This window comes from Magnolia sinica, chromosome 4 (genome assembly GCF_029962835.1).
Source record: "Magnolia sinica isolate HGM2019 chromosome 4, MsV1, whole genome shotgun sequence".
In the NCBI taxonomy this organism is placed as follows: Eukaryota; Viridiplantae; Streptophyta; class Magnoliopsida; order Magnoliales; family Magnoliaceae; genus Magnolia; species Magnolia sinica.
In genome coordinates, this window is record NC_080576.1 from 32,316,507 (window position 1) to 32,340,686 (window position 24,180).

General features: G+C 39.6%; 2 protein-coding genes across 3 annotated transcripts in view; one reads left to right on the forward strand and one right to left on the reverse strand.

The window, feature by feature from the left end:
• Positions 1-4,593: 4,593 nt before the first annotated feature.
• Positions 4,594-24,180, forward strand: part of LOC131242973 (dehydrogenase/reductase SDR family member FEY-like) — a 40,078-nt gene continuing 20,491 nt past the window's right edge. The window contains exons 1-4 of one of the 2 annotated variants that reach the window (XM_058241990.1): positions 4,599-5,048; positions 7,225-7,345; positions 8,973-9,090; positions 15,240-15,376. In XM_058241990.1, coding sequence (XP_058097973.1) covers positions 4,816-5,048; positions 7,225-7,345; positions 8,973-9,090; positions 15,240-15,376 — 609 coding nt within the window. In that variant the 5' untranslated portion in view covers positions 4,599-4,815. Of the gene's footprint in view, positions 5,049-7,224; positions 7,346-8,972; positions 9,091-15,226; positions 15,377-24,180 lie in introns of both variants that reach the window. The other variant, XM_058241991.1, reaches the window with a different exon arrangement.
• LOC131242974 (uncharacterized) lies at positions 21,028-21,853 on the reverse strand. The gene is made up of 2 exons (XM_058241992.1): positions 21,752-21,853; positions 21,028-21,644 (listed from the first exon to the last, which is right to left on the reverse strand). Exons 1-2 carry the CDS (start codon positions 21,815-21,817, stop codon positions 21,372-21,374), a joined length of 339 nt encoding a protein of 112 aa, XP_058097975.1. The 5' UTR covers positions 21,818-21,853; the 3' UTR covers positions 21,028-21,371.

A 24,180-nucleotide genomic window follows, 5' to 3' on the forward strand; every position in this document is an offset into this window, starting at 1 on the left:
TTTATGTATATAGGAAAATGTTCCGTACGGTCCAGCTCATGGGAACTCTGTGAGGTCGAGCTGTGTGGACCCCACCATGATGTATGTCGAACATCAACACCGCGCATTTGATGGGTCCCCTTTAAATCATGGGATATCCCAAAAATCAGCATACACGGAACTCAGGAAGGCCATACCATCTAAACTCATGTGAAAACATGCTTAAAATATATAAAACCACTTGGTGGGGCCCACGTGAAATTTGGATGCATCTGAAACTCGGTCTAACCCCTCATCCAAGTGGAACACACATAATGGATAGGCTGGATTTGTGAACCACATCTCAGTGGGCTAATAATTATGAATGTTTTAATGGAGGGTAACTCCTCTCAACTTTTGTATGTGGTGTGGCCCACACAAGTCATGGATTGACTTGATTTTTAATCCCTAGTCCCACTCTGGAATGGTGCATCTGACTGATGGGGTAGATGTTCGACATACATCATGGTGGGGCCCACACAGCTCGACCTCATGGGACACCCCCCCCAACACACACACACACACACACACACACACATTTATATATATAGGGAAAAGGTACTATACGCTCGACCATATTATACCTTCTATAAGGTCGACTGTTGGCGTTTGTCAGATGGTGAAAATTTTAAACAAACCAGGAAATTTAATAGGGCCGCAAGGAATTTATGCGCTAGCCTTTTGTTGTTGGAAGATCGTGTGATAGGATTCTGTATAGGGCCCATTATGATGTTTGTGATAAATCCAACCCGTCCATCCATTTTTCAAAATCATTTTAGGGCATGCGACCAAAAATGAAGAGGATCCAAAAATTAAATGGGCCACATGAGAGGAAACAGTGGAGATTTAGTGACCACCATTGAAACATTCATATGGCTACAAAAGTTTTGTTTCGGTTTATATTCGTAGTGTTTTCATTTCATCTTAGTGAAAACGACCTTATAAATGGTTTGGATGAAATATAAACACTAAGGTGGGGCCTAGGAAGGTTTCAACGGCAAGCATTCCTTTCCCCACTGTTTCACATCGTATGGCCCACTTGAATTTTGGATCCTCCTTATTTTTGTATAATGTCCTAAAATGATATTTAAAAACAAATGGACAGATTGGATTTCATAAAAAGATCACAGTAAGTCCCACAAAAAATTCTTCCGCTAATCTTCATGAGAAAGGCTTTAGCAGGAAATTCGCGTCAGTTTTGAGTTTGGGAAATGGACTGGCTACTCCCCCGCCATCGGCCAATGACAAGTGGTCGGTGCTATGTGGGCCCCACCATGATGTATGTGTTTCATCTATGTTGTCCATTCATTTTTCCATCTAATTTAAGGGGGTGAGCCCAAAATTGAAGCATATCCAAAGATCAAGTCCATCATGCCTGGGAAAAAGTGAGGATAATGATTTCCACCATTGAAACCTTGTTAGGCCCCATAGTGATGTATATTTTTCATCCAACCTGTTCATAAGATCATACATACATGGATGAACGGAAAACAAAAATATAAGCTTGATCCAAAACTTATGTGGCCCCCAAGAAATTTTCAACAATAGAAGTTCAATTCAGTTGTTTCATGTGGTGTGGTCCATTTGAACATTGTATATACTTCATTTTTGGGATCAAGCCATAAAATTATCTGGGAAAATGGATGGATGGAGAAGATAAAATACATAAATCATGGTGGACCTCACACAGTTTACTCAGTAAGCTGAGCAATCCCCTTCCGTCTAGGAGGGAAGCGGATTGGCTGTTGTACTACACACCAGCTATATAGTTGTATAGCTGGTGTAGATACGTGTCGCATGTGCCGACGCTCCTCGAGCTCCGTGTTGCATTAACGATTCAAAGGAGATCAAAGTTACATGGCCCCACAATGATTTATTTATCATATCCACACACTTCATCCATTTTTCGAGATCAATTTAGACCATTAAACAAAAAATGAATCATATCCAAAGCTCAAATGGACCACACCAAAAATAGCAGCGAGGACAATGATTTTCATCGTAAAAAAATTCTTAGGGCCTACATAACTTTTATTTTCCATCCAATCTATTAATAAGATCACAAATACATAAATGAAGAGGAAAAACAAATTTCATGTTGATCGGAAACTTTTGTGACTCCAAAAGGGTTTCAATGGTAGACGTTCAATCCTCAATTGCTTTTTACAATGTGGTCCACTTGATCTTCATATCTGTCTTATCTTTAGGCTTAGCCTTAAGACGAGCTTGCCAAATGGATGGACGTTTTAGATATAACACATACCTCATACCTCATGATGAGACTTACAAAACTTGTTGACGTTAATACACTAGTTATATAGCTGGTGTGTGGTACACCAGCCAATCTGCTTCCGTCTCCGAGTGGGACGCGGATTACCTAATGAGAGGTTGAGCAGCTGAAGTCACGTTACCAAGTTTTGTGGGTCCTAGCATGATGTATGTATTGTATCCACACCGTTCATCCATTTTAAGAGATCATATTATGACATTATGCAAAGAATGAGGCAGATCAAAAGCTCTAGTGGACCCCACCATAGAAAAAAGTGTGGAGAGTGATGCTCACAGTTAAAATCATCTTAAGGCCCACTGTACTGTTTATTTGACATCCAATCAGTTGATTAGGTCATACAGACCCATATGAAGGAAAAAAAAAAATAATGATCAACTTGATCCAAAACTTTTATGCCCCCCCCCCCCCCCCAAAAAAAAAAATGTAATGGTCAACACCCATTCAACACTATTTCCTATAACGTGGTTCATTTGAGATTGGGATATACCCCATTTTTGGTCTCATTACCATAAAATGATCTAAAAAAACATATAGACAAAATAGATGAAACACATACAACATGATGGGACCCACATAACACCGACCACCCGCCATTGGCTGGTTGCGGGGGAGTAGCCAGTCCGTTTGCCAGACCCATGGACGCAGATTTCCTACTAAAGCCTTTCCCATAAAGATTCGGAAAAGGATTTTGTGTGGGGCCCATTGTGATCTTTGTGTGAAATCCAACCCATCCATTCATTTTTAGATATCATTTTATGACATTATACCAAAAATGAGGAGGATCCAGAATTCAAGTGGGCCATACGAGATGAAACACTACAGAAATGAATGCTTACCATTGAAACCTTCCTAGGCTCCACCTTAGTGTTTATATTCCATCCAAACCGTTTATAAGGTCATTTCCACTTATATGAAATGAAAACACCACGGACATGAACCAATATATAACTTTTGTAGTCATATGAATGTTTCAATAGTGGTCATTAAATCCCCACGGTTTCCTCTCATGTGGCCCATTTAATATTTGGATCCTCCTCATTTTTCGTTGCATGTAGGAAAATGATTTTGAAAAACGGATGGACGGGTTGGATTTATCACAAACATCATAGTGGGCCCTACACAGGATCCTAGCACGTGATCTTCTAACAAGTTTGCACATAAATTCCTTGCGGCTCTATAAAATTTCCCAGTTTATTTAAAATTTTCATCATCCGACGAATAACATGTCGCTAGCACTTAACCTTATAGAAGGTATAATACGGTCGAGCGTATAGTACCTTTTCCCACATATATATATATATCAGATTGCTCAGCTACCCACTAGGCACAGAACTTGTGTGAACTTTTTAAGAAGTTATTATACATTATTTGAGTCCAAAATTTAAACGGTCCGTATGATGCAGCACCGCATTAAACCCCCAGGTCCAACTTTTGCTTTCACCCAAAAACTTTGGGGGGCCATGAAAAAAGAAAACAATTTCCTTCCTTGATTTGCATCTCTCTTCGCTACGGCCCACCAGAGCTTTAGGTGGGGGTGAGAATTAGTCCTTTGGAGTTTCATGGAATGCCGCATCACATGGACTGTTCGGATTAGACGCCCATGACATGTGTGTAAAGGCGCACACGTGCGTAGGTGAGTATGCCTCCCCTCCCATATATATAGGAAATGGTTCCATGCAGTCGAGCTCATGGAAACTTCCCATGAGGTGAACTGTGTGGGCCGCACCGTGATGCATGTCGAACATCAACACCGTGCGTTTGATGGGTTACCTTTAAATGATGGGATATCCCAAAAATCAGCTGTATAAGGAACTCAGGTGGGCCATACCATTTAAAATAATGTGAATATATTCTTAAAACATATAAAAGCATTTGGTGGGGTTCACCTAAAATTTGGATGCGTCTAAAAGTTGGTCTGACCCCTCTTCGAAGTGGGACACATATAATGGATAGGCTGGATTTGTGAACCACACCTCGGTGGGCCCAACAAATGATTATGAATGTTTTAATGGGAAGATAATTCCTCTCAACTTTTGCATGTGGTGTGGCCCACACAAGTCATGGACTGACTTCATTTTTAAGCATGAGCCCACAATGGAATGTTGTATCTGATTGATGGGGTAGATGTTCAGCATGCATCACAGTGGGGCCCACACAGCTCGACCTCGTGGGAAGTTCCCATGAGATCGACGGTATAGAACCATTTCTATATATATATATATACACACACACACACACACACATACATTTGAAGGGGTGTTCACGGGTCGGTCCGGGTTCTGCCCGCCCAGCATTCTAAGACCCAAGCCGGGCCCACGGGCCAAGAGAGTAGGTTGGTGGGCCTATTGACCAGGCTGGTATTTAGTGACCGTGGGCCTTAGAAACGAGTGGACCCGATCTTGCAACTTCTGCGCCAGCTCAGCAATTCCTCCAGACAAGCGATTCCCCCCACTTTGACTGGCATGGTGGCATTTGCTGCAAGTGTAGAGAGGGGCTGAGAGAGGGAGATGGGTTCATCAAGCACAACAGCAACCACAACAACAACAACAACAACAACAACGGAGAAGAAAGGGCTGGGATGGATGGAATGGCTGAGAGGTTGGTTTTACGTAATTTACGAGATGCTCTTCCAGCGGATCACTGCCAGCCATATCCCCAACCCTCTTGATTTGTCCCCTCTCCCTGATCTCACCTGCATCGTCACCGGTTCCACCAGTGGAATTGGCCTCGAAATCGCCAGGTATCTACCTCTTTTGCCCTCCATCCATCTTCATCTATGATGTTGATTCTTGCTAGCTTCGTTGGTCTTTTTTCTAGATTTCTTATGTATGGGATGTGGGCATTGTCCATAGATGACCATTCCATCTGTCACATTCGTCTTTTTTTTTTTTTTCCTTCCTTTTAATATGGAAAAGTTGATTTTCTGAATCAATTCGACCATTTCTTTTTTGGGTTTTGTTTGTTTGTTTGTTTGTTTGTTTGTTTTTTTTTTTAAATGAAATTTCATTGTTGGTGTTTTTGAGATTTATAGGTTTCCATGGTTTTTCCTATCAAGGTTCGAAATATTGTGTGATATCACTGTTGATCACATTTGTTGACTTATTATTATTATTACTATTATTTTTTATAATATGGAAAAGTTGGTTTTTTAAAATGAATTCGACCATTTCGTTTACACACACACACACACACACACACACACACGAAATGAAATGTGATGTGGGTAGTTTTGATATTTATAAATTTTCATCGTTTTCTCTATCAAGGTTTGAAATATTGTGCAGTATAAATTCCCGATATGAGATGATACCTTTGATTTTTTTTTTTTTTTTAAATATATATATTTTTAATCTCTGTGTGATTTTGGACTCCATTTGTATCATTCTTAACATATGTGTTGGAACATAGTGACAATACAAGCAATATTTTCCAATCCATACCTATGTTGTGATATGAATCTCTGCATTCGCCAGATGATTTTATTGGGATACTTTGCTAATGAGATATGATATTTTGAACCTTGGTTTTTGTTTGATCATTTTTTTGAGATGTGAAGTGGGTTTCTCTGCTTTGATGAGGAGGTTGTTCTTTATGATAGGTATTGGGAAGAATTTGGATGTAGGTTGAATTTTGTAAACGATCACTTTGTTATCATGATGTGCACATCTTTGTTAATTTGAGTGGTGGACTAGTATTTTTATGAATTTCTTCATAGATATATTGTATTTTGATAAATTATAATGTGGGTCTTTATCTGTTGACGAGTGGGTGTTTATCTTTATGGATATCTTTTTGCTATGCCATTTTCCTTTTATAATTAACCTTCTTATTATTTTTAATTGGCAGATGAAAATTTTATAAGCAGAAGGATTTCTGTAAACACTAGACCAGTTCTGGATAAATTTTTAGTACCTTTTAGTTTACATAACAAATGGTAGTGTCAGTATGTAAGAAGCTAAATGGTTTTGCAGCGATCCAAATAATTCCTTTTTCTCTTCTTTATGGCAGTTCGCGTAATCAAGAGATAATTTCATCCTCGTTGTTATCTCATCCTCTGATAACTTATCCCCTTCCGCTTTGATATCAATGGCCTGAATACCCCTAAGAGTGTTTTTAACTTCATCCTCCTAACTCCCCAGCACCTCCCTCTTCCATACGTTGATCCTGCTTTATAAGAGTTTGAGTTTTTTTCTTAATTTGAACCCTGCATAACCCTCCACCCCGAAGGACTTCCATCACTTTCTCACCAAATTTGAAAAACCCTTTACTTCTACCTACATAAGCTCAAATCTGAATGATCTTGGACCCCAATTCTCCTCCTCACCTTCCAATATAATCAGATAGTGTTTAGACATTGGCCTTGGAGGACCCCACTGATGGACTAATGGAAACTTCTCCACCCACCTACTAAGCCGAGACCAAGAACCTATCAATTTTGGACATGACCATCATTTCCTGCTAGTTTGTCCAAGTAAATTTAACTTCTCCCAATGGAATATCCACCAAGTCATGCCTTTCCACCCAATTTGAGAACTAAGGTATCACTTTGAATTCACTATTTGCACTCATGGTCTGCTCTTGCTTTGTAGGCTTTTGCACTTGCCAACACTTTGAGACAAATGCTTCCTTGATCACACTTTCCCTCAGTCTGCATGCCTTACACTGTGTGCAAGCTTTAGACTATATAAGTAATGATCAACAGGCAAAAATATAATTAGGGTTTATCTTGAATTACCATATTGATGTTTGCTTGATGTGGGTGTGGACAGTGTTAAGAACAGAAATCTTTTAAAAAATGGACTGTCCTTGTTACATGCCAAGTAGAATTTCTGCCTGAGAGGTTTGTAACTTTTCTTGTTATTCTTTTCGAGAAGTTTTTGCTGACTTTAATTAGAAATTTTCTCTCACTAAAACAGGCAATTGGCAGAGTCAGGGGCACATGTTGTCATGGCAGTGAGGAACCCGAAAGCAGCTCATGATTTGATTCAGAAGTGGCAGAATGAATGGTCTGGAATAGGGGCGCCCCTTAATGTTGAGGTATCTATTAACTGTAAGTAATGTACATTTGCATGTGAATGTACATATATAGGGATGAGATCCACCACTTTGTGAAGCACAAAATTTTTGTTTATCTACTTTGTATACTGTATATGCATCACATTCATGTGATGATCTGAATTGTACATTCATTGGGAAAAACCATGAATGGATCATATAGACCAAAAGTCACGATGATTGGACAATGCTATTCATTAAAAAATAGCACACAAAAATTACTACCTGGCCAATAATGTTTGCACTCCATCTTTTACATGGCAAGGATTCTGATCATCGTGATTTTTGGTCTGTGTTCTAGTTATGGTGCCATATTGTATCATCATATGCACACCACATATGACATAGAAAGTGGGGGCATGAAAATTGTGCTTCTACCTTCTAGTAGTGGATCTCATTGTGCACACACGTACGCATGTACATGCATATGCCAGTTACCATATACTGTATATGCTTGTTACACACATTACATATGCTTCAGAACTGATCAAGGTGGCTATCTCTTTTATAACACTATTGGTAGGATTCATTTATGGCACACATGAGAGCTATGGTCTGTGATAGTGGAACGGTGGAACAAGATTCATGTAGCTGACCCCAATTAGTTGGGATAAGGCTTAGCTGATGATGAGGAGGAGAGGTGTGACATAGGGCAGACAGCTTGGGCTCGAGTTTAGGTCAGGGTGGGCGGCATTGTCAAGTTCCTCGGGTTGGGCTCAAGTTGAAAAATGCCAACCTGATTTGAGTTCTGGTTGAGCAAGTTCAGGTCAGGCCGGGAATTGTCACATGTATTTTGGTTGGGTTGGGTTGGGTCGGTCAGGTCAGGTTGGGTTAGATCAAGTTGGATTGAGTATAGAGGACTTTGGTTGGGTTCAGGTTGGGCGCCCAGGGTTGGAATGCGGATTGGGTTGGGTTGGAGGTTTGGTCTTGATGTCGGATTGGACTTGGGTTGACCCCAAACCCAAGCCAACATGCACAAGTTGCACCCCTAGTGTGAAGCGTTTGGCATGTTTCATCCCTTCTCATGCCGCAAATGTGATCCACATGTCACACCCTTATCTGTCTATGACTGCCCATGTGATGCACCTCCCCTCCTGATTTTGCATCTGTACCTGTTTCCTGATGATCAAACTGAGGGACAAAGGATACTCAACACTTCTAGCTCCTTTTTGCATGAAGGGTTTGAGTAGACAAATACCTGATACAATTGTCCTACACTGCTATGCTGGCCCCTCCAATGATGGACCTGCAAACCTATTGACAGGCAAGACCAGTCAAGCAGATGTATTTTATCCCTTCTCCTGAAACTGTGTTGGAGCTCCCCATTTTCCCTACTTGCTGATCTTGTCTAGGGGACTCCTTTATTGTGATTAGATTCCTGTCCAACTGCCCCTAAGGACCATCTTCATCTGGAAAACTGAGCTCTGACACAACTAGGAACCATGATCGTACAGGAACCTATATTTACCTAATATAATATAAGGCTGTTTGCATTCGAGTGTTCTTCTCTCCAACAGCAATCATGAGACAATTCTTGAATACTATATCCACAATTCCATATTTTTCCACTTGCAGGACGACTAACACTAAAATTGTTACTCTTATCAAGGTGATGGAACTTGATCTTCTCTCGCTTGGCTCAGTTGTAAGATTTGCTGAAGCATGGAATGCACGTTTAGCTCCGTTGCATGTTTTGATCAATAATGCTGGCATCTTTTCAATAGGAGGTCTGTATGGACCGTAATATTTTGACTATCTGCTGTTTTGTAAACTGTGCCTTGTGCTGTTTCTACTCTTAGATTCTGTAACTTGGACAATTTCATTTTTTGATAGGCGGACATTGTTAGTTTGTTAGTTCTACTTGTAATTCTTCTTGACTTCAGTGATTCCTAATCCTCTATATTCTAATTCATTAGATCTTTCACACAAGAAAAGGGGAGAATTTTATTCTTATCCTATTCATAGCTTCTTTGACTCCTTTTTCTACTTGACTATTCATGTTTCTTGATGACATAACCTATTACAGCCTTAGCTGGAAAAATAAAATAAAATCAGGAAGTCTGATAGTTTTATTAGTTGCTTCATCTTATTGGTGTGATTATTGTTCATCTAGAAAGTGACAGATTACTAATTATAAGAAGAGGCAATTTGCTGGTTATACGCTGTTGCCTTCTTTTTTTCCCAATGATAATTACATAATGCATGCACATAAAATCTGAGGGGGCTTAGGGTGGCAGTGACACCACTAGGGAGGCGGTAGAAGAAGAACAAGCGATTGAAAGGTAGATATGGAAGGAGGTTTTGAGTGAGAGGCCAGAAGTCGGTGTACATCCGAGGTTGGTGATGCATGCATGGTAGGCTCTTCAATGGAGCTTGGTGGCTTTGTTGAAGAAGGGCTCCTCAGTGATAGACCTCGGTGAGTGGCTCTCCTCTTGCTGTGACCTTCGAGAAGAAGGCAAGATACCTAGACATCTGAGCTCGATCGAGGTCTGGGTGTCTTTAAAACAGTCTGAGAACTTGGACAAGATAATTTTCATGGGACCATTGTTTAAAGACAATCTAGTTGCGTCCATCAAAACGTGGTCTGATAGGTCAGAGTTTGGCAAGGTGGTGGTGTGGATCTTGTTGTGGGAGCTCCTACTTGAGCTTTGGTTCAAGGAAGTCCTCGTGGAGGTGGGCTCTTGCTGTGGGGAAGTGTTCGCTATTTATCTGGTCATGGAATCATGGATGGAGCTGAGCATGGCGAGGGTCTGTGTGTGGAAGCAGAGGGTGATGTCGATTCTTAGTCGTGTTTCTTTAGTGATAAGGGAAGTGAGAGTTGAGGTCAAAGTGATAAGGGAGGAGGATAGAAGAGGGAAGTCTAAAAGATTGCCAGAAATGCAGACAGAGGGCTGGAAGAGGATAATTGCTGGCGGAGGAAGATGAATGTGCATGCGCTGCATGCACCAATGGACCATGGACCATGGGAGGTTGGCAAGGCCGTGTGTTTGGTTGTGAGTGGAGGGTAAGTGCTGCAGCAGATAGTAAGAGGGTGACAGTGTCCCTAGTGAGGCCAAGAGTAGGCGGCGGACTCATGGTTGGCGCATGGCGATGAAAGGCTACCAAGTGGCTTGACTTGGAGTATACTTGGTGCCAATCATCAGGTGGTTTGGGAGATAGGTGGCGATTAAGGACGGTGGCAACAGGGTAGAGGCTCGGTTTATTGTTGCCGCTTTAGATGAATGTAGTGGTGGCTCAAAGGAGCACTGGGTGGTCAGGTCATGGAAGCATCTGGTTCGAAGCTGTCCCGGACGGGCCAATACATATCCAAGAAAGAGCATGAGTGGAGGATTTGACCTGTGAATGCTCCTTGAGCATGTGATCTCTCTGGTGTCCCTAATTCATGTGCCTCTTCACTTAAGCTTCTACATATGTGGCTCCATCTCAAATCCTTTTCTCTTCTTGAGATGTTCTCTTCCCCTCTTCTCTTCTGTAGTGTGGAGTGTTGCTAGTTCTCATCTGGTGGAGAATAGCCTTAGTTTTTTTTTTTTTTGGGTATGGAACTCGTCCCTATGGAAGGACAATGGCTAGTGCTGGGAGTTCACTTTGTCAATGCTATGAAGAGGTGTTGTTGGGTTTTAGATGGATTCTTACTATCGTATATATCTGAACAAGGTTGTGCAATGGTCGGGGGTCATTCGATGGAGGTGGCACCATTCGTGGTGTGCGTGGGGTGACTTCAATGTGATTGGATTTACATATGAGAAATTGGAGGTCGAATCATGAGGAGTATGCGTGACTTCTCCAATTGGGTGATTAGAAATGATATGGTGCATCTTCTAATGGATGGGGTGAAATTTACTTAGACGGACAGGCAAGAAAGAGAAGTTGGATAGGTTCCTAGTTTCTTCAGAGTGGTCTAACAAGGTCCCTCTTGTGCGGCAACATGGCCTTCTAAGACTGATATACAACCATTGCCCGATATTATTGGAGGTTGCTGAGTAGAATTTGGGGCCCAAATCATTTCGATTCAAGCTAATTTGGCTTGAGGTGAAGGGATTTCTCGAGTTAGTGAGGGATTGGTGGACAACGTGGCCTTCCAAGACCGATATCCAACCATTGCCCAATATTATTGGAGGTTATCGAAGAGGATTTGGGGCCCAAACTGTTTCGGTTCGAGCTAATTTGTCTTGAGGTGAAGGGATTTCTCAAGTTAGTGAGGGATTGGTGGAAATCTTTCCATGTCAAAGGTTATGCAGGGTTCAGATTATTTCAAAAATTAAAGCTCTTGAAAGGCAAGATTATTGAATGGAAGAGGGAGGTGCCCAGGGTGAGGGAGGAGGAAGAAGGGGAGACCATTCTTCAGAAAACCCAAGCTATAAATCTAAAGGGGGAGTGCAGAAGATCTTGGAAGCAAAAAGGCGGAGCTTGTTAGTCTCGTGCTAGATTACTTGAAGCACCTCAAAGAAGAAGAAATAAAATGGAGGCATCACTCTCAGGCTACTTGGCAAGAGACAAAAACACTAAAATTTTCTACAGAATTGCAGTTGTGGAACAATATGATCCATAGTATGATAGTGAATGGAGTCACGTGGAAGAAAAGAGCCAAGTGTGCGAGACAATTGTGAAGTTCTATAAGGAGTTGCAGAGTTGCTAACAAATGAAGGGTGGGTTTGTCCTCGGCTGGATACTCTGCCCTTTAACCAGCTTGTGGGCGAGGAGGTTGAGGGTTTAGAAAGCCATTGTTTGTGGAGGAATGAAAGATGCGGCTTGTTGGGGAAGAAGCTGAAGGTTTAGAAAAGCCGTTCTCCATGGCAGAAATCAAAGCTTTGGGAGGGGTTGGACTGTTGGATATCATAGGAGTTTGGTGTTATAGCCATCATCCCAAAAGTTGAATGAGCTAAGTGCTTGTGGGATTTTAGACCTATTAGTCTAATAGGGGAAGCCCTACTAGATCCTTGTTAAAATATTAGCTTGAAGGTTTTGGGTAGTGCTTAGCAATGCTATTTCTGAGCCCTAAGGCGTGTTTGTAGCAGGAAGTCAGATTTTGGATAATGCTCTTATTGCTCACGACTGCATGGATTTGAGACATATGGGAAGACTGAATGGTGTTATTTGTAAGTTAGATATTGAGAAAGACTATGATCACATGAGTTGGGACTTTTTGGACTATATGTTAGGGAGGCTAGGCAGCGGTTAGAAATAGAGAAGATGGATCCAAAGATGCATGAGCTTCTCCAGGTTCTTAGTGCTCATAAATGGTTCTCCTAAAGGCTTCTTTTAGACATTAAGAGGCCTCATGCAAGGAAATTCGCTATTCCCATTTTTGTTCATGGTGGTGGCAGAAGCTTTGAGCAAGATGTTGTTAAAAGGTCAGTCATTTGGGTTGATTAATGGCTTTAGGGTGGAGAACGCCAATTTCCAGATTTCCCATCTTCAGTTTGCCAATGTAATGATCCTCTTTTGCAATGCTGATGAAGGGATGGTGGATAATCTTAGGATGATTGTGAGTTGCTTTGAGGTGGTCTATGGGTTAAATTAATATTCTCAAGAGCGAGTTACTTGGCATTCAAATGACTAAAGAAGAGGTGGAAAGGCTAGCAATGTTGTTTGGGTGCCTGGCTAGTGATTTTCCATCAACATACCTTGGGCTCCCTCTTTGTGTAAGCAAGCTTGCTTAACACTTGTGGGACAAGGTTATTGAAAGTGTTGAAAGGAAGCTGTCTAGGTGGAAAGGATGACACATGCCATTGGGAGGCAGACTCATGTTAATTAAAGTTGCATTGTCGAATCTCCTGATTTATTACATGTCACTCTTCAAGTGCCCATTGACAGTGTTGGAAATAGTGGAAAGGCTAAGATGCGATCTTCTTTGGCAAGGGGCCGAGGAGAAGAAAAACTTTCATCTTTTAAGGCGTGGAGAGGTGTGCAAGCTATATAGGGAAGGGGGAGTGGGGATAAGGAGATTGGACCAAATGAATCTTGCTCTGCTTTGAAAGTGGTTGTGGGGATTTAGGAAGGACACTGCGAGGATGTGGAGGGAGCTGATTGCAAGTAAATATGGTGTTTAGGAAGGGAGTTGGTGGGTAAAGGATTTGTTTTCATATATAGTCTTGGGGTTATGGAAGGCGGTTGGCAAAATGTTAGGCAAGTTCAAAGAAGGGGTCAGGTTTTCTTGAGGTTATGAAAGAAGGATTCGATTTTGGCAAAATCTCTAGATTGGTGAGCTTACTCTCCTGGAGGAATTTTCACTGATAGCCAACCTCTCCCTAGATCGGAATGGGTCTATGTAGTAGTGTTTCTCATTTACAAGTGGCACTGAGACATGGTCCCCTCCTTGTAGGAGGAATCTTTCAGATGATGAGGAGATGAAATTCATTTAGCTCTCGGAGAGGCTCCAATGGGTTAAGCTACCTCTGGGAGTTACCGACTTGATGATGAGGTCGGTTTTCTGTTTATTCCTTCTACAATATTTTGGCTAGATTTCATTCGGGTGGGATGCGTGCTCATACGTCCTTCTTTGGTCCTTTGGAGCCGTTTGAAGGTAGCGGATTTTGCATGGCTAGTGGGAAAGCATAGGGTGCTAATAAATGGCAACTTGCAAAGGAGATCGATGGTAATCCCCAATTGTTTTCTCATTTGTATGGTAGATGTGGAGTCAGTGAATCATTTGTTCATCCACTGTGTTTTTATTTTTATTTTTTGGAAGGTGTGGGATAGATTCCTCATTTGTCGTAAGATTTGTTGGTTGATTCCTAGATTCATTGATGGGCTGTTTCTAGCATGGCACGGGGATGAGGTGGGTGTGGTCCATGTGGTGGCTAGCTTTATTGGTGATTATTTGGGCTTTGTGGGGGGAAAAAACAACCATTGCTTCTGGTATAAAAGTGTGTCAGATCAAGATGTTTTTCAGAGGGCAAAGTCAGATACATGTTCTTATGCTTCTGACCAATTGTTTGGTCTGTGAAGGCAAGGTTGTATGTTGATGTGCGCCTTTGGTGCTTTTAATTGAAGCTCTTTTAACCTTTCAAAAAAAAATAAAAATAAAATAAATCTATTTTAATATGTAACTAGGGCATACATTTTTTTAGAAACAGAAAAGATGTAAAAACATAAGAATAAGAAGCCAAATCTGACTCTTCCCAATTTGCCAGATCAGAATTCATGTTTGGCATGGTGTTTGGTAACCCAAATTAATGGAAAATGTGGCATCCTTTCTGTGTTTATTTTGTTCTTGTTTGGATAGGCAGCCTTATTACGTGGTCAATAATTGGAAAGAGAAAAAACGAAAGTTGAAATTTACAATAAATTCATCCCCAAGTGAAAAAAAAATTAAATTTGTTTTTCAAGGTACTTGACATTGCATTTCCGAACACTTCCATGGATGTACAAGGTAAACATTTATGTTATTCTTGATTAAAAAGGCGATATATGTAGTGTTTTGGCTGTTAATGTTCTTATATTATTCTTTATAGATAAGACTGCATCTGGGATTGCACCAAATTATCATGAAATTTCATGACTAATCTATGTAATTTGGTGCAACCAAACACACCCTAAAGTAACCTTAGTGGTTGCACCAAATTATCATGAAATTTCATGACTAATCTATGTAATTTGGTGCAACCAAACACACCCTAAAGTAACCTTAGTCCCCCCCCCCTCCTCTCTTGTTTTGTTCTCCTAGAACCATATACTGATTAAGAACCCTTCATTTGTTTAATCAATTACTGTGGAAAATCTTGTCTCAACTATATGTGTATTCCTTATTAGTTATTACTCTTTGGCTTTTATAAACAAAACATCTGTAAACTCGTTTTTGTCTTTTTAGCATCTAAATCTGGAGAAGATATACAATAACTGGGTTCAACTAATTTGTCTTAGCTCCCATATTCAGAGCCTCAGCGCTTTTCAAAAGATGGGTATGAAGAACACATGCAAGTGAACCATCTGGCGCCAGCTTTGCTGTCAATATTGCTTTTGCCATCTCTAATTAGAGGATCTCCCAGCCGAATTGTTAATATGAATTCCATTGTAAGTTCCTTGCTCATCATATATCCAAATAGCATTGTCAATATTTGCTTCTTGTAAAATAAGAAAAAATGACAAATTCCTCATAGCATGTGAACTTATAAGATGAAAGTGGATTTGGTTTTGGAACAAGGGATTGACCAAAAGCCTTCAATTTTCATAAACTGTTATGGATCAAAACCATTCTTTTCAGAATTGTCCCAATTTAATTTTTTATTGGAAATATTGTATGTGATTCTTAAATGACGGGAGCAACCCGCATATGAAGATTACCCAATCATCTCTCACCCTTTTAATTTACGAAAGAATCCTTTTTCTCCCATCAAGATTTCATGTATCACCTGTTTCTAACCATCAACATGATCTTGAATAGTCACTATTGCGATACAGATACACAAATGTGTATATACTGTTTCATTAATCATACACAAACTCAAACAATTTTGTCGACCCTATACTAGATGCACCTGATTGTGCTTCCCCAGATGTTAGTCTCGATTCTAACCTCACGGGGTGATCCAAAGCTCACAAAACTAAGATATCGAAATCCCAAGTACTCAATTAAAAGAATTAGTCCAATCTAGAACATGATAAGTCAATATGATTCAGACATGATTAGCCTCCCGGATCACAGACTTGATATGATTCTCTAAGCATGTGTCAAGTCAAGCCTAAACATAAAAACTTGCAAACATGATGAACACTCACACTCCTAGATCATAGGTTGCCTAAACCTGCTGAATTGATCATGGATATTTAGGGTACTTGAGAACCATGGACAACAACTTTCCCATGGCCAATGCCCGTTGTGTCTACTCTTAAATTCCCAATGGACACACAGAGGAAAGCCTCTGTTTTAACCATCATGGTAATAGTTTTCACACATCTTGTGTGGCAAATATTCCTAACATAAGTGGTCATTTGGATCCATGATTATAGTCATCATTGGCTTTCCAGGGCACACAAAACCAACATTATCTTCATTAAGGGTTCTTTGCTTGTAGATCTTTTGAGAACTAACAGTGTATGGAAGGAGATGCAATGTCCTTAATATTTAATTTAACACGGGCCATTTTCTCCATGTTGCTCTGGTTACTGTTAAATGGCTACATGGTGCTAGTCTTGAGAGACTATGAGAAGCTACAATGAGAAGGAGAAGAAAGATGGAACAGATAAACCATGAGAGAGAGAGAGAGAGAGAGAGAGAGAGAGAGAGAGAGAGAGAGATAGTAAGAACATGAGATGTTTAGGGTGTATTGAAACCCTAGCCGTCTACTCTTATTATAATAGTAAAAATGTGAATGGACTTGATTACATGGACTTGGGCCCGATGGGCCTTAATCAACTATTAGCCTTTCAACACTCCCCCTCAAGTTGGAGGATCCTACTGAGGCGTAGCTTGGAACAGGGGCTAACATAGTCAAACCTAAGAAAGAAATTCTTCTCTAACATCCCTCTTCAAACTCAAGGTGCTCTGAAAAGAGGAGTTTGGAGAGGCACATAAAAGATTTCTTAAAAACCGAAAAAATAAATAAAATAGAAAAAGTAACATAGCTGCAGAGATGAGTAGCACTGGCCGTTACAAGAAGCGAGCGAGCGGATAAGAGTGAAAGCGATGAGACAACCAATAACTTTAGGTGAATATGTACTTCTGTAACTTTAGTGATGTGAGCCGCCAGAACAACCATCCGACAAAAAATGAATTTGGATCAACTTTCCAGCTTAAACAAGATTGGGCCAACTGCCCAACACAACCACAAGTACAGAAAACTATCCGGAACAAATAAGAATGGACCAAGTGTCCAATATAAACAAACGAGTCTAGGTCAACTATCCAGCTCAACCAAAGCAGGGCCAACTGTCCAACACAACCATAAGTACAAACAGCTATCTGAAACAAATAAGAATGGGTTTAACTGTCCAATATAAACAAATGAATCTAGATCAACTATCCGGCTCAACCAAGGTTGGGCCAACTGTCCAACATAAGAATAAGTCCAGACAATTGTTTGGAACAAATAAGAATGGACCAACTATCCAATATAAAAAACGAGCCTGTGCCAATTGCTCATAGCAAACTAACCCAGTACAATCATAAGTTTGAGAAGGCTGGGACAACCACCTAGTCCAAACCAATGTGCAAATTATCTCCGACATTATTGAAATATCTTCGATATTATCTTTATTTCAAGCTCAACGATACCGATAACACTAGTAGCGATACCGATAACGCTGGTAGTATAAAAAATTCCAGGTATTAGCAATGTATCGCTAAGTATCGCCAATGTATCAATAGTGCTAATATAATCGCTAATAATTTCAACTATGTAAATTCTAGGTGTTGCTTGTATCGCTAATGCATCAATATTGCCAATGCATCACCAATATTTTCAACGATGTAAATTCTAGGTAATGCTTGCATCAAAAGTATATCGATGATATTTCAATAATATCGCCAATGTATTGAAATCATCAAAATTTTGTTTATTAGGAAAAAATTTATTTCAATTTTTTTTTTCCAGGGCATATGGTTGTATGTAGTGTTCAATTTGTCATTGATAATATTGATAATATCTCGATCTTATCGATATCGCAACATTCACAATATTGAGACCACAATATTTCTTTTCCTTTCCAATTGTTGATAATTTCTTGGTGAAATATCATGTGTTGTTGATATTTTGCAATATCGATGGATGTTTGGATGGAAGGTTGGACTGATTTCTTACAACAATACATGCTTTTAAGGCCTCATTAAATGGAAGCTTGTTATGTATGCATTCTTTTTGCAATTTTTTTTTTTTTTTTAAATTTCTAAAATACAAATATGTACACTTTAACATCTCCTGAAATTTCGCTGAAAATTCCACTGTTTTTCCCATGTTTCCCCACATTTCCGGTTATCAGCGATATCGGATATCGTTTCTGTAACCCTGGCCAGCGAAACTTGTAGTGATACCGATACTTCGAACACTGGTCCAGACAAGTCTGAACCAACTGTTCGGTACATAAACAGGTTCGGGTCAACTACTCAGTATAAATATTGGTCACATTACACATCTTGGCAAGGAGAGCTTGAATCGAAAAGTCGTTAAGTCGTTGAAGGAAGTGGTGGAGAAGAAGTGAGCACACGTCACACAGCAAGAGACAATCTAATCAAATACCTACAACTTGGACATTCAGCAAAAGATAACAAATCCTTCAGAAAAATTCTTTAGAAATGGAATAGAACACGAATTTGCGGTTACATCTTCAACCGAATTAAAAAGAAAAAAATCGGCAGGGGCTTCAACCGCATATTAAAAATATTTCAAATCCAGCAATACATGATGCAAAATCCAAAAATAAAAAATAAATTCCAACTGCAAGCCACCCCCTTCTCACGAATCACAACGAGTTAGTGAGGAAAAGGCCTCACGACTCTCAAAACAGAAAAACAATGAAAAGGAAGAATGAATGGTGAAGGAAAAGGTTACTAAGATGTTGTTATTGTGTAGGGATGGAAGGAACCACCACTTGTTGAAGAATGAAATGTGAAGGGAAAATGGTTAATAAGGAGATATTGTTGTGTAAGGAAAGAAAGAGGGAAAGAGGAAGGAAAAGACGAAAGAAAGAAAAGAAGATTAGGAAGGGAATGAGGGAACTGCCAAAGATTAAGAATGGAAACACCACTTGTTGAGAAAGATTAGAAGAATAAAATTCATGGAGTTAAGAGGAAGAAGAAGGAAAGAAAGAAGAAAAAGGAAAAGGATAAGAAGGGAACCATCGGGGAATAGGAAGGGAAACACAAAATACCAAAAAATTTGCCATAATAGAAAATATTAGTATACCTTATCCAAACAATACAAAAGTTTGCTTCAACAGGAAAAATCCAATAGAACCTAGCCAAGGCAACACAAAAATCTGCTTTAACTGAAAAAATCCAGCAAACCTTGGCTAATGCAACACAAAAAGCCTGCTTCAAAGGAAAAAATTCAGTAAACACTAGACAATGCAATGCAAAAATCTGCTTCAATAGAAAAAAATCAGCAAACCCTAGCCAAGGCAACACAAATCAGCAAGTTCTTCAAAAAAAGAATTGAAGAAAAATAACCCAAAAAAAAAATAAAAATGAAGGGAAAAGAAGAAGTGAAAAGAAGAAAAAACCCTAGTAGTAGAGGAAGAAGAAACCATAGAATAAGAAACCCTATGAGAACTTAGGCTTTGATACCATGTTAAACAAGTACATGTTGCTAATCTTGAGGGCCTATAAGAAGCTACAATGAGAAGAAGAAGAAGAAGAAGAAGAAAGGAGAAGGAAGAGAGAAACAATGAGAGAGAGAGAGAGAGAGAGAGAGAGAGAGAGAGAGAGCAACAACGTAAGATGCTTCAGGTGTATTAAAATCCTAGCCCTCTACTCTTCTTTATAATAATAAAGACAAGAATGGGCCTAATGGGCCTGATTACATAGACTTGGGCTCAATGGGCCTTATTCAACTATCAACCTTTCAACACTTCCCCTCAAGTTCGAGCATCCTAATGAGGCCCAACTAGGAACAATAGCTAACATGATCAAACCTGAGAAAGAAAGAAATTCTTCTCTAACAGTTACCAATTTCACAATGCTCTCAAGGACCTCAATGGTTCACATTGCAAAAACAAATTAAAAGGTACATTCAAAGGGTTTGGAGTAGAGAATCTATGAGGTAAAAGGCTTCTTTTGCAATTTTATGTGATCGTTGTGTACAACTCAAGAGTCTCAAACTAAAAGGGAAATTTTATCGGTTATCTACAAGGCCAGCTATGCTTTATGGCACAAAATGTTGGGCTGTTAAAGAACCTGTTCATAGTATGAGTGTAGCTGAAATCAGGATGTTGAGATGGATGAGTGGCAAGATTAGAAAGGATCGAATTAGGAATGAGTGCATTTGAGGGAACTTAGGAGTAGTGCCAATAGGTAATAAGTGAAATGGTGTGGTGGGATAGGATAATCTACCACGGCTATACGGGGAAGCTTGTTGCTTGCCTAAACTAGTATGCCAATTTAACACTACAGCTTCCAAGCCAATTGTGGCCGTTTAATCACATAGACTACAATAGATACAACATGCTAAGAAACAAGTCTATAAACGATGGTGTACATGTGTGTGGAAGTGCTAAGTATTAACTTCTAGCATTCATCTAGTTATGCATACATATAATTCACTAATCAATCACATAAGCATAATTACACAAGTATTCAAATAACTATCCCAAACACAAGCATGTATAGTGGTTCAGTTTTCATACTCCACTCCCGGAGGATGCACTCAACCCATGATCAATGTTGTCGAATAGCATATGTGATCGTGTGCGATTGCATATGCTTGTGCGCATATGCGATCGCACAATCGCATATGCGGTCGCATATTTTTTTTATTTTTTATTTTTGCATTTTTTCAAAAAATTTTAAAAAAAAGAAAAAAATCAGAAAAAATCAAAATAAATTATTATATGTCATTGGGACATGACATACATTTAATTTAAGTAAAAATAAAATAAAACCAATTACATACATTTACAAATTACAATATAGTTAACTTAACAATTAACATTTAACAAATATGAAATATCCATATTCAACATTCAACACTACATGATATATAATATATCAAGTTATCAACAATCAACAACATCAACACACTTAGACTCAGTAAATATTAAACAAAGTTAAGAAGTTATGTATTTATTATTTATCTAATCAATAATCATATACATTGATCTAGTAGCCATTGTGGCATAACACCACCAGGTCCACCACCACCACCATCATCATCATCGTCATTCGAGTCATCTCTTTCTTCCATATACAGTTCTTCTTCTTCCGTTTCTTCATCATCTGTACGTACTAATACTTCATCAATATTCATTGGTGGATGATCTTCAGCTTGATCATCATTATCACCGTCTCCTTTTTCAATCTCCTCAATCTCATCAACGGGTTGACGACTACTACTGGCCCCCCGGCTCCCCTCGTCCTTCACCTTCGAGTGGTACTACCTTCACCAGGTGTTGATCCGTATGCGGCATCTTCAACTTGTGCCCATGTCAGCTCCTCTCCAGCAAATACTGGATCCTCCGTCTCTACGAGCCACTCGTTATCTGCATCCAACTCATCTAAGCAGATGGGGTCAAAGAAATCGGGATTTTCTTTCCTACTTTGGAATCGTTCTTGCAATTTTTGATTGTATTGAACGAAAACCAAGTCGTTGAACTTTTTTTGCTCAAGGCGATTTCTTTTCTTGGTATGAATCTGCAAGAAAGAAAGCGCATTTGACATTAACTATTTAGGTAATTAATTTAGCATAGGCCACTAAAAAATTAAAACTTACAAAAAATTACTAAACAGTCTAAACTTACCGCCTCGAACATGCTCCAATTGCGCTCGCAACCACTGGCAGAACACGTGAGTCCAAGAATCTTCATAGCTAGCTTCTTTAGAACTGGATCATTCCTGTTCGGGTCCACGCCATAGGCAGCCCACCAATTGCTAAGGAAAACAATTTAAGTAGGTTAGAGTCTTAGAGACACTTTATAGAAAACTATTTGTAAGAGTTCAATAGACAGTACACTAACATTCATAGAAGTACTTACTGGGTAATTTCATTGTCCGATGTCTTATTACAATATCCCTTCACTTTTTGTGTAGAAGTCTAGCCAAGGTGTCCCGTATCGGTATCGGTTGGCGTAACAGTGACCTCCAAAACCGATACGGATACGGGGGCGTAACGGCAATATGGGGGCGTAACGGCCTGTAATGGTGCAAATTTTTTTTTTTTGCAAAAAAAATATGGATTAAATCCGAAATATTCTAAGCATTCCAAATATGCATTCATTTATAAATTGGAGCATGTTTGTGGTGGTTTAACGGTCTACTCTTTGGTGAGAAGTTGCATGGGACTGTCTGATGAATTTATGAACCAGATAACCTGAATTTGACTACAAAATTCATATATTTAATTTCCTAACTATCGACTATCAATGATAGATATATTAGAATGAATATAATATGAAAATATTTTACATTAGGTGTTTGCAATTATTTTTGAGGAATTTCTCGAACATACCTGTGCACGTGACTGTGATTCCTGTTTATAACCTGTCATCCTCAAGTCAAGAATATTAAAAATAAAATAAAATTAGTAGTGTCTGATATACTCCCCTGCAACTTGATTAAGGATTACTTGATTGGTTGTCAGGGGAGCTATTTTAAATACTAGTTCGGCAGTGTCAAGTTTGTGCATGACTGCATGACTTCTTGCAATAATATTGCTGTGAGCTGTCTACTGCAAATACTTACCTTAATACAAATATATACTCACAATCACTAGTCACCACCAAAATGAAAATCTGCTTTTTTGTGGTTGCTCGACCTCCACATCATCATCATCACCATCAGGTTGAGGCTGTCCAATAGGTGTAGGTGCTGTATATCCATAATATCCAGTGCCAGAAGGAAATACTAGATCAACGAAACTAGAGGATGACTGATCCTGACTAAGCAACGACTCTGACCCCGAATAAGGATATCCACTAGTGCCCTTCGAATAGCCATACTGGTGCCCATACTCAGGCTATTGAGAATCTTGAGATTGAGAGTGCGTCTGCTGTGATGTGTAACTTGGATTTGGATCTGGATATTTATAATCATATGGATATTGATCAGAGGGCTACTCCAACATGAATGTGATGGAATAGGCTTAGTATAACCATCATAATCATAATCCAATTGACCATAAGAATAGCCATCATAATAACCAAGACCATGAGCCTGCTGATGTTCCGGACCTCCCGGACCCGGTGCACCACTAGATGTACCCTCCTCCTGCTGGCTGTATCGTGAATCGGTACACTCATAAGTCCGACGTCGTGTTCCACCTTGTCAATGTTCATCGGCATTGCTATCTCTAGACGATTGTATTGGGCGCCGAGCAACACCAGAAGTGCCAGCACCAGGGGCAGGGAGGTCATCGTCACCATCATCCGACACGGTCATGCTACCACTGCTTATGCTCGTACTCTTTTGTTGATCTTGAGCCGTACCCATACTTGGCATAAACGCTGTCCCTCTTACTGGGTCCAACACATTTGCACGACTTTCTTGTTGCGCTCTACCTATTTTTGGGTCATCAATTTTTAATTCTTCACTATTCTCTTCAATTTGCTTTTCTCTTGTTTCCAACCAAGGTAGAAGCGGGTCATCCTCATAATAAATATTGTCCAAGTTTATTGGACAGTAGTCTCCGTCATCGACAGCTGTAATGCTCCTATGATGTCGTCGCATTCTTAGTTTTATATTGTAGTGCATAAAGACAAGTCTATCTAATGTTCTAATCTGCAATCTATTCATATTTTTTGAATGAATAAGCGCAAAATAACTCCAATTCCTTTCGCAGTTAGATGAAGATGTTGTCTGGCTTAAAACTTTTACTACAATTTTTTTGAGAGCCTTCGTACTCTCTTCGAAATTAATCTACCATTTGGCCGGTTGCAACCTAGATACTGCATGTTGTACAAGAGCATCTCCAAAGCTACCAAGGCAATTTCCAAATGTATCTAATTCATTCAACGCCTTTATTTGCATATCTAAGTCAGGCTTTTATCTCTTTATCACATTTTTTAGTCCGACACGAACTTCATCATCCTCAACAAATGACTGGGTATATCTATACTTAGGATTTAGATAGTAACTTGCTGCATGAAGATTATGATGGAGTTGTCTTGTCCATCTCCTGTCGATCATCTTTCAATAAGACTCCCAGCTTCTACAATCACGTTGAATTGCCAAC

Excerpts from the sequence above, each read along its gene's own strand:
- LOC131242974 (XM_058241992.1), bottom strand. The coding sequence starts at position 21,817 with ATGAAGATTCTTGGACTCACGTGTTCTGCCAGTGGTTGCGAGCGCAAT. Across the intron at positions 21,645-21,751 it reads ATTGGAGCATGTTCGAGGCG|ATTCATACCAAGAAAAGAAA; the intron begins GTAAGTTTAGAC and ends TCTTTCTTGCAG.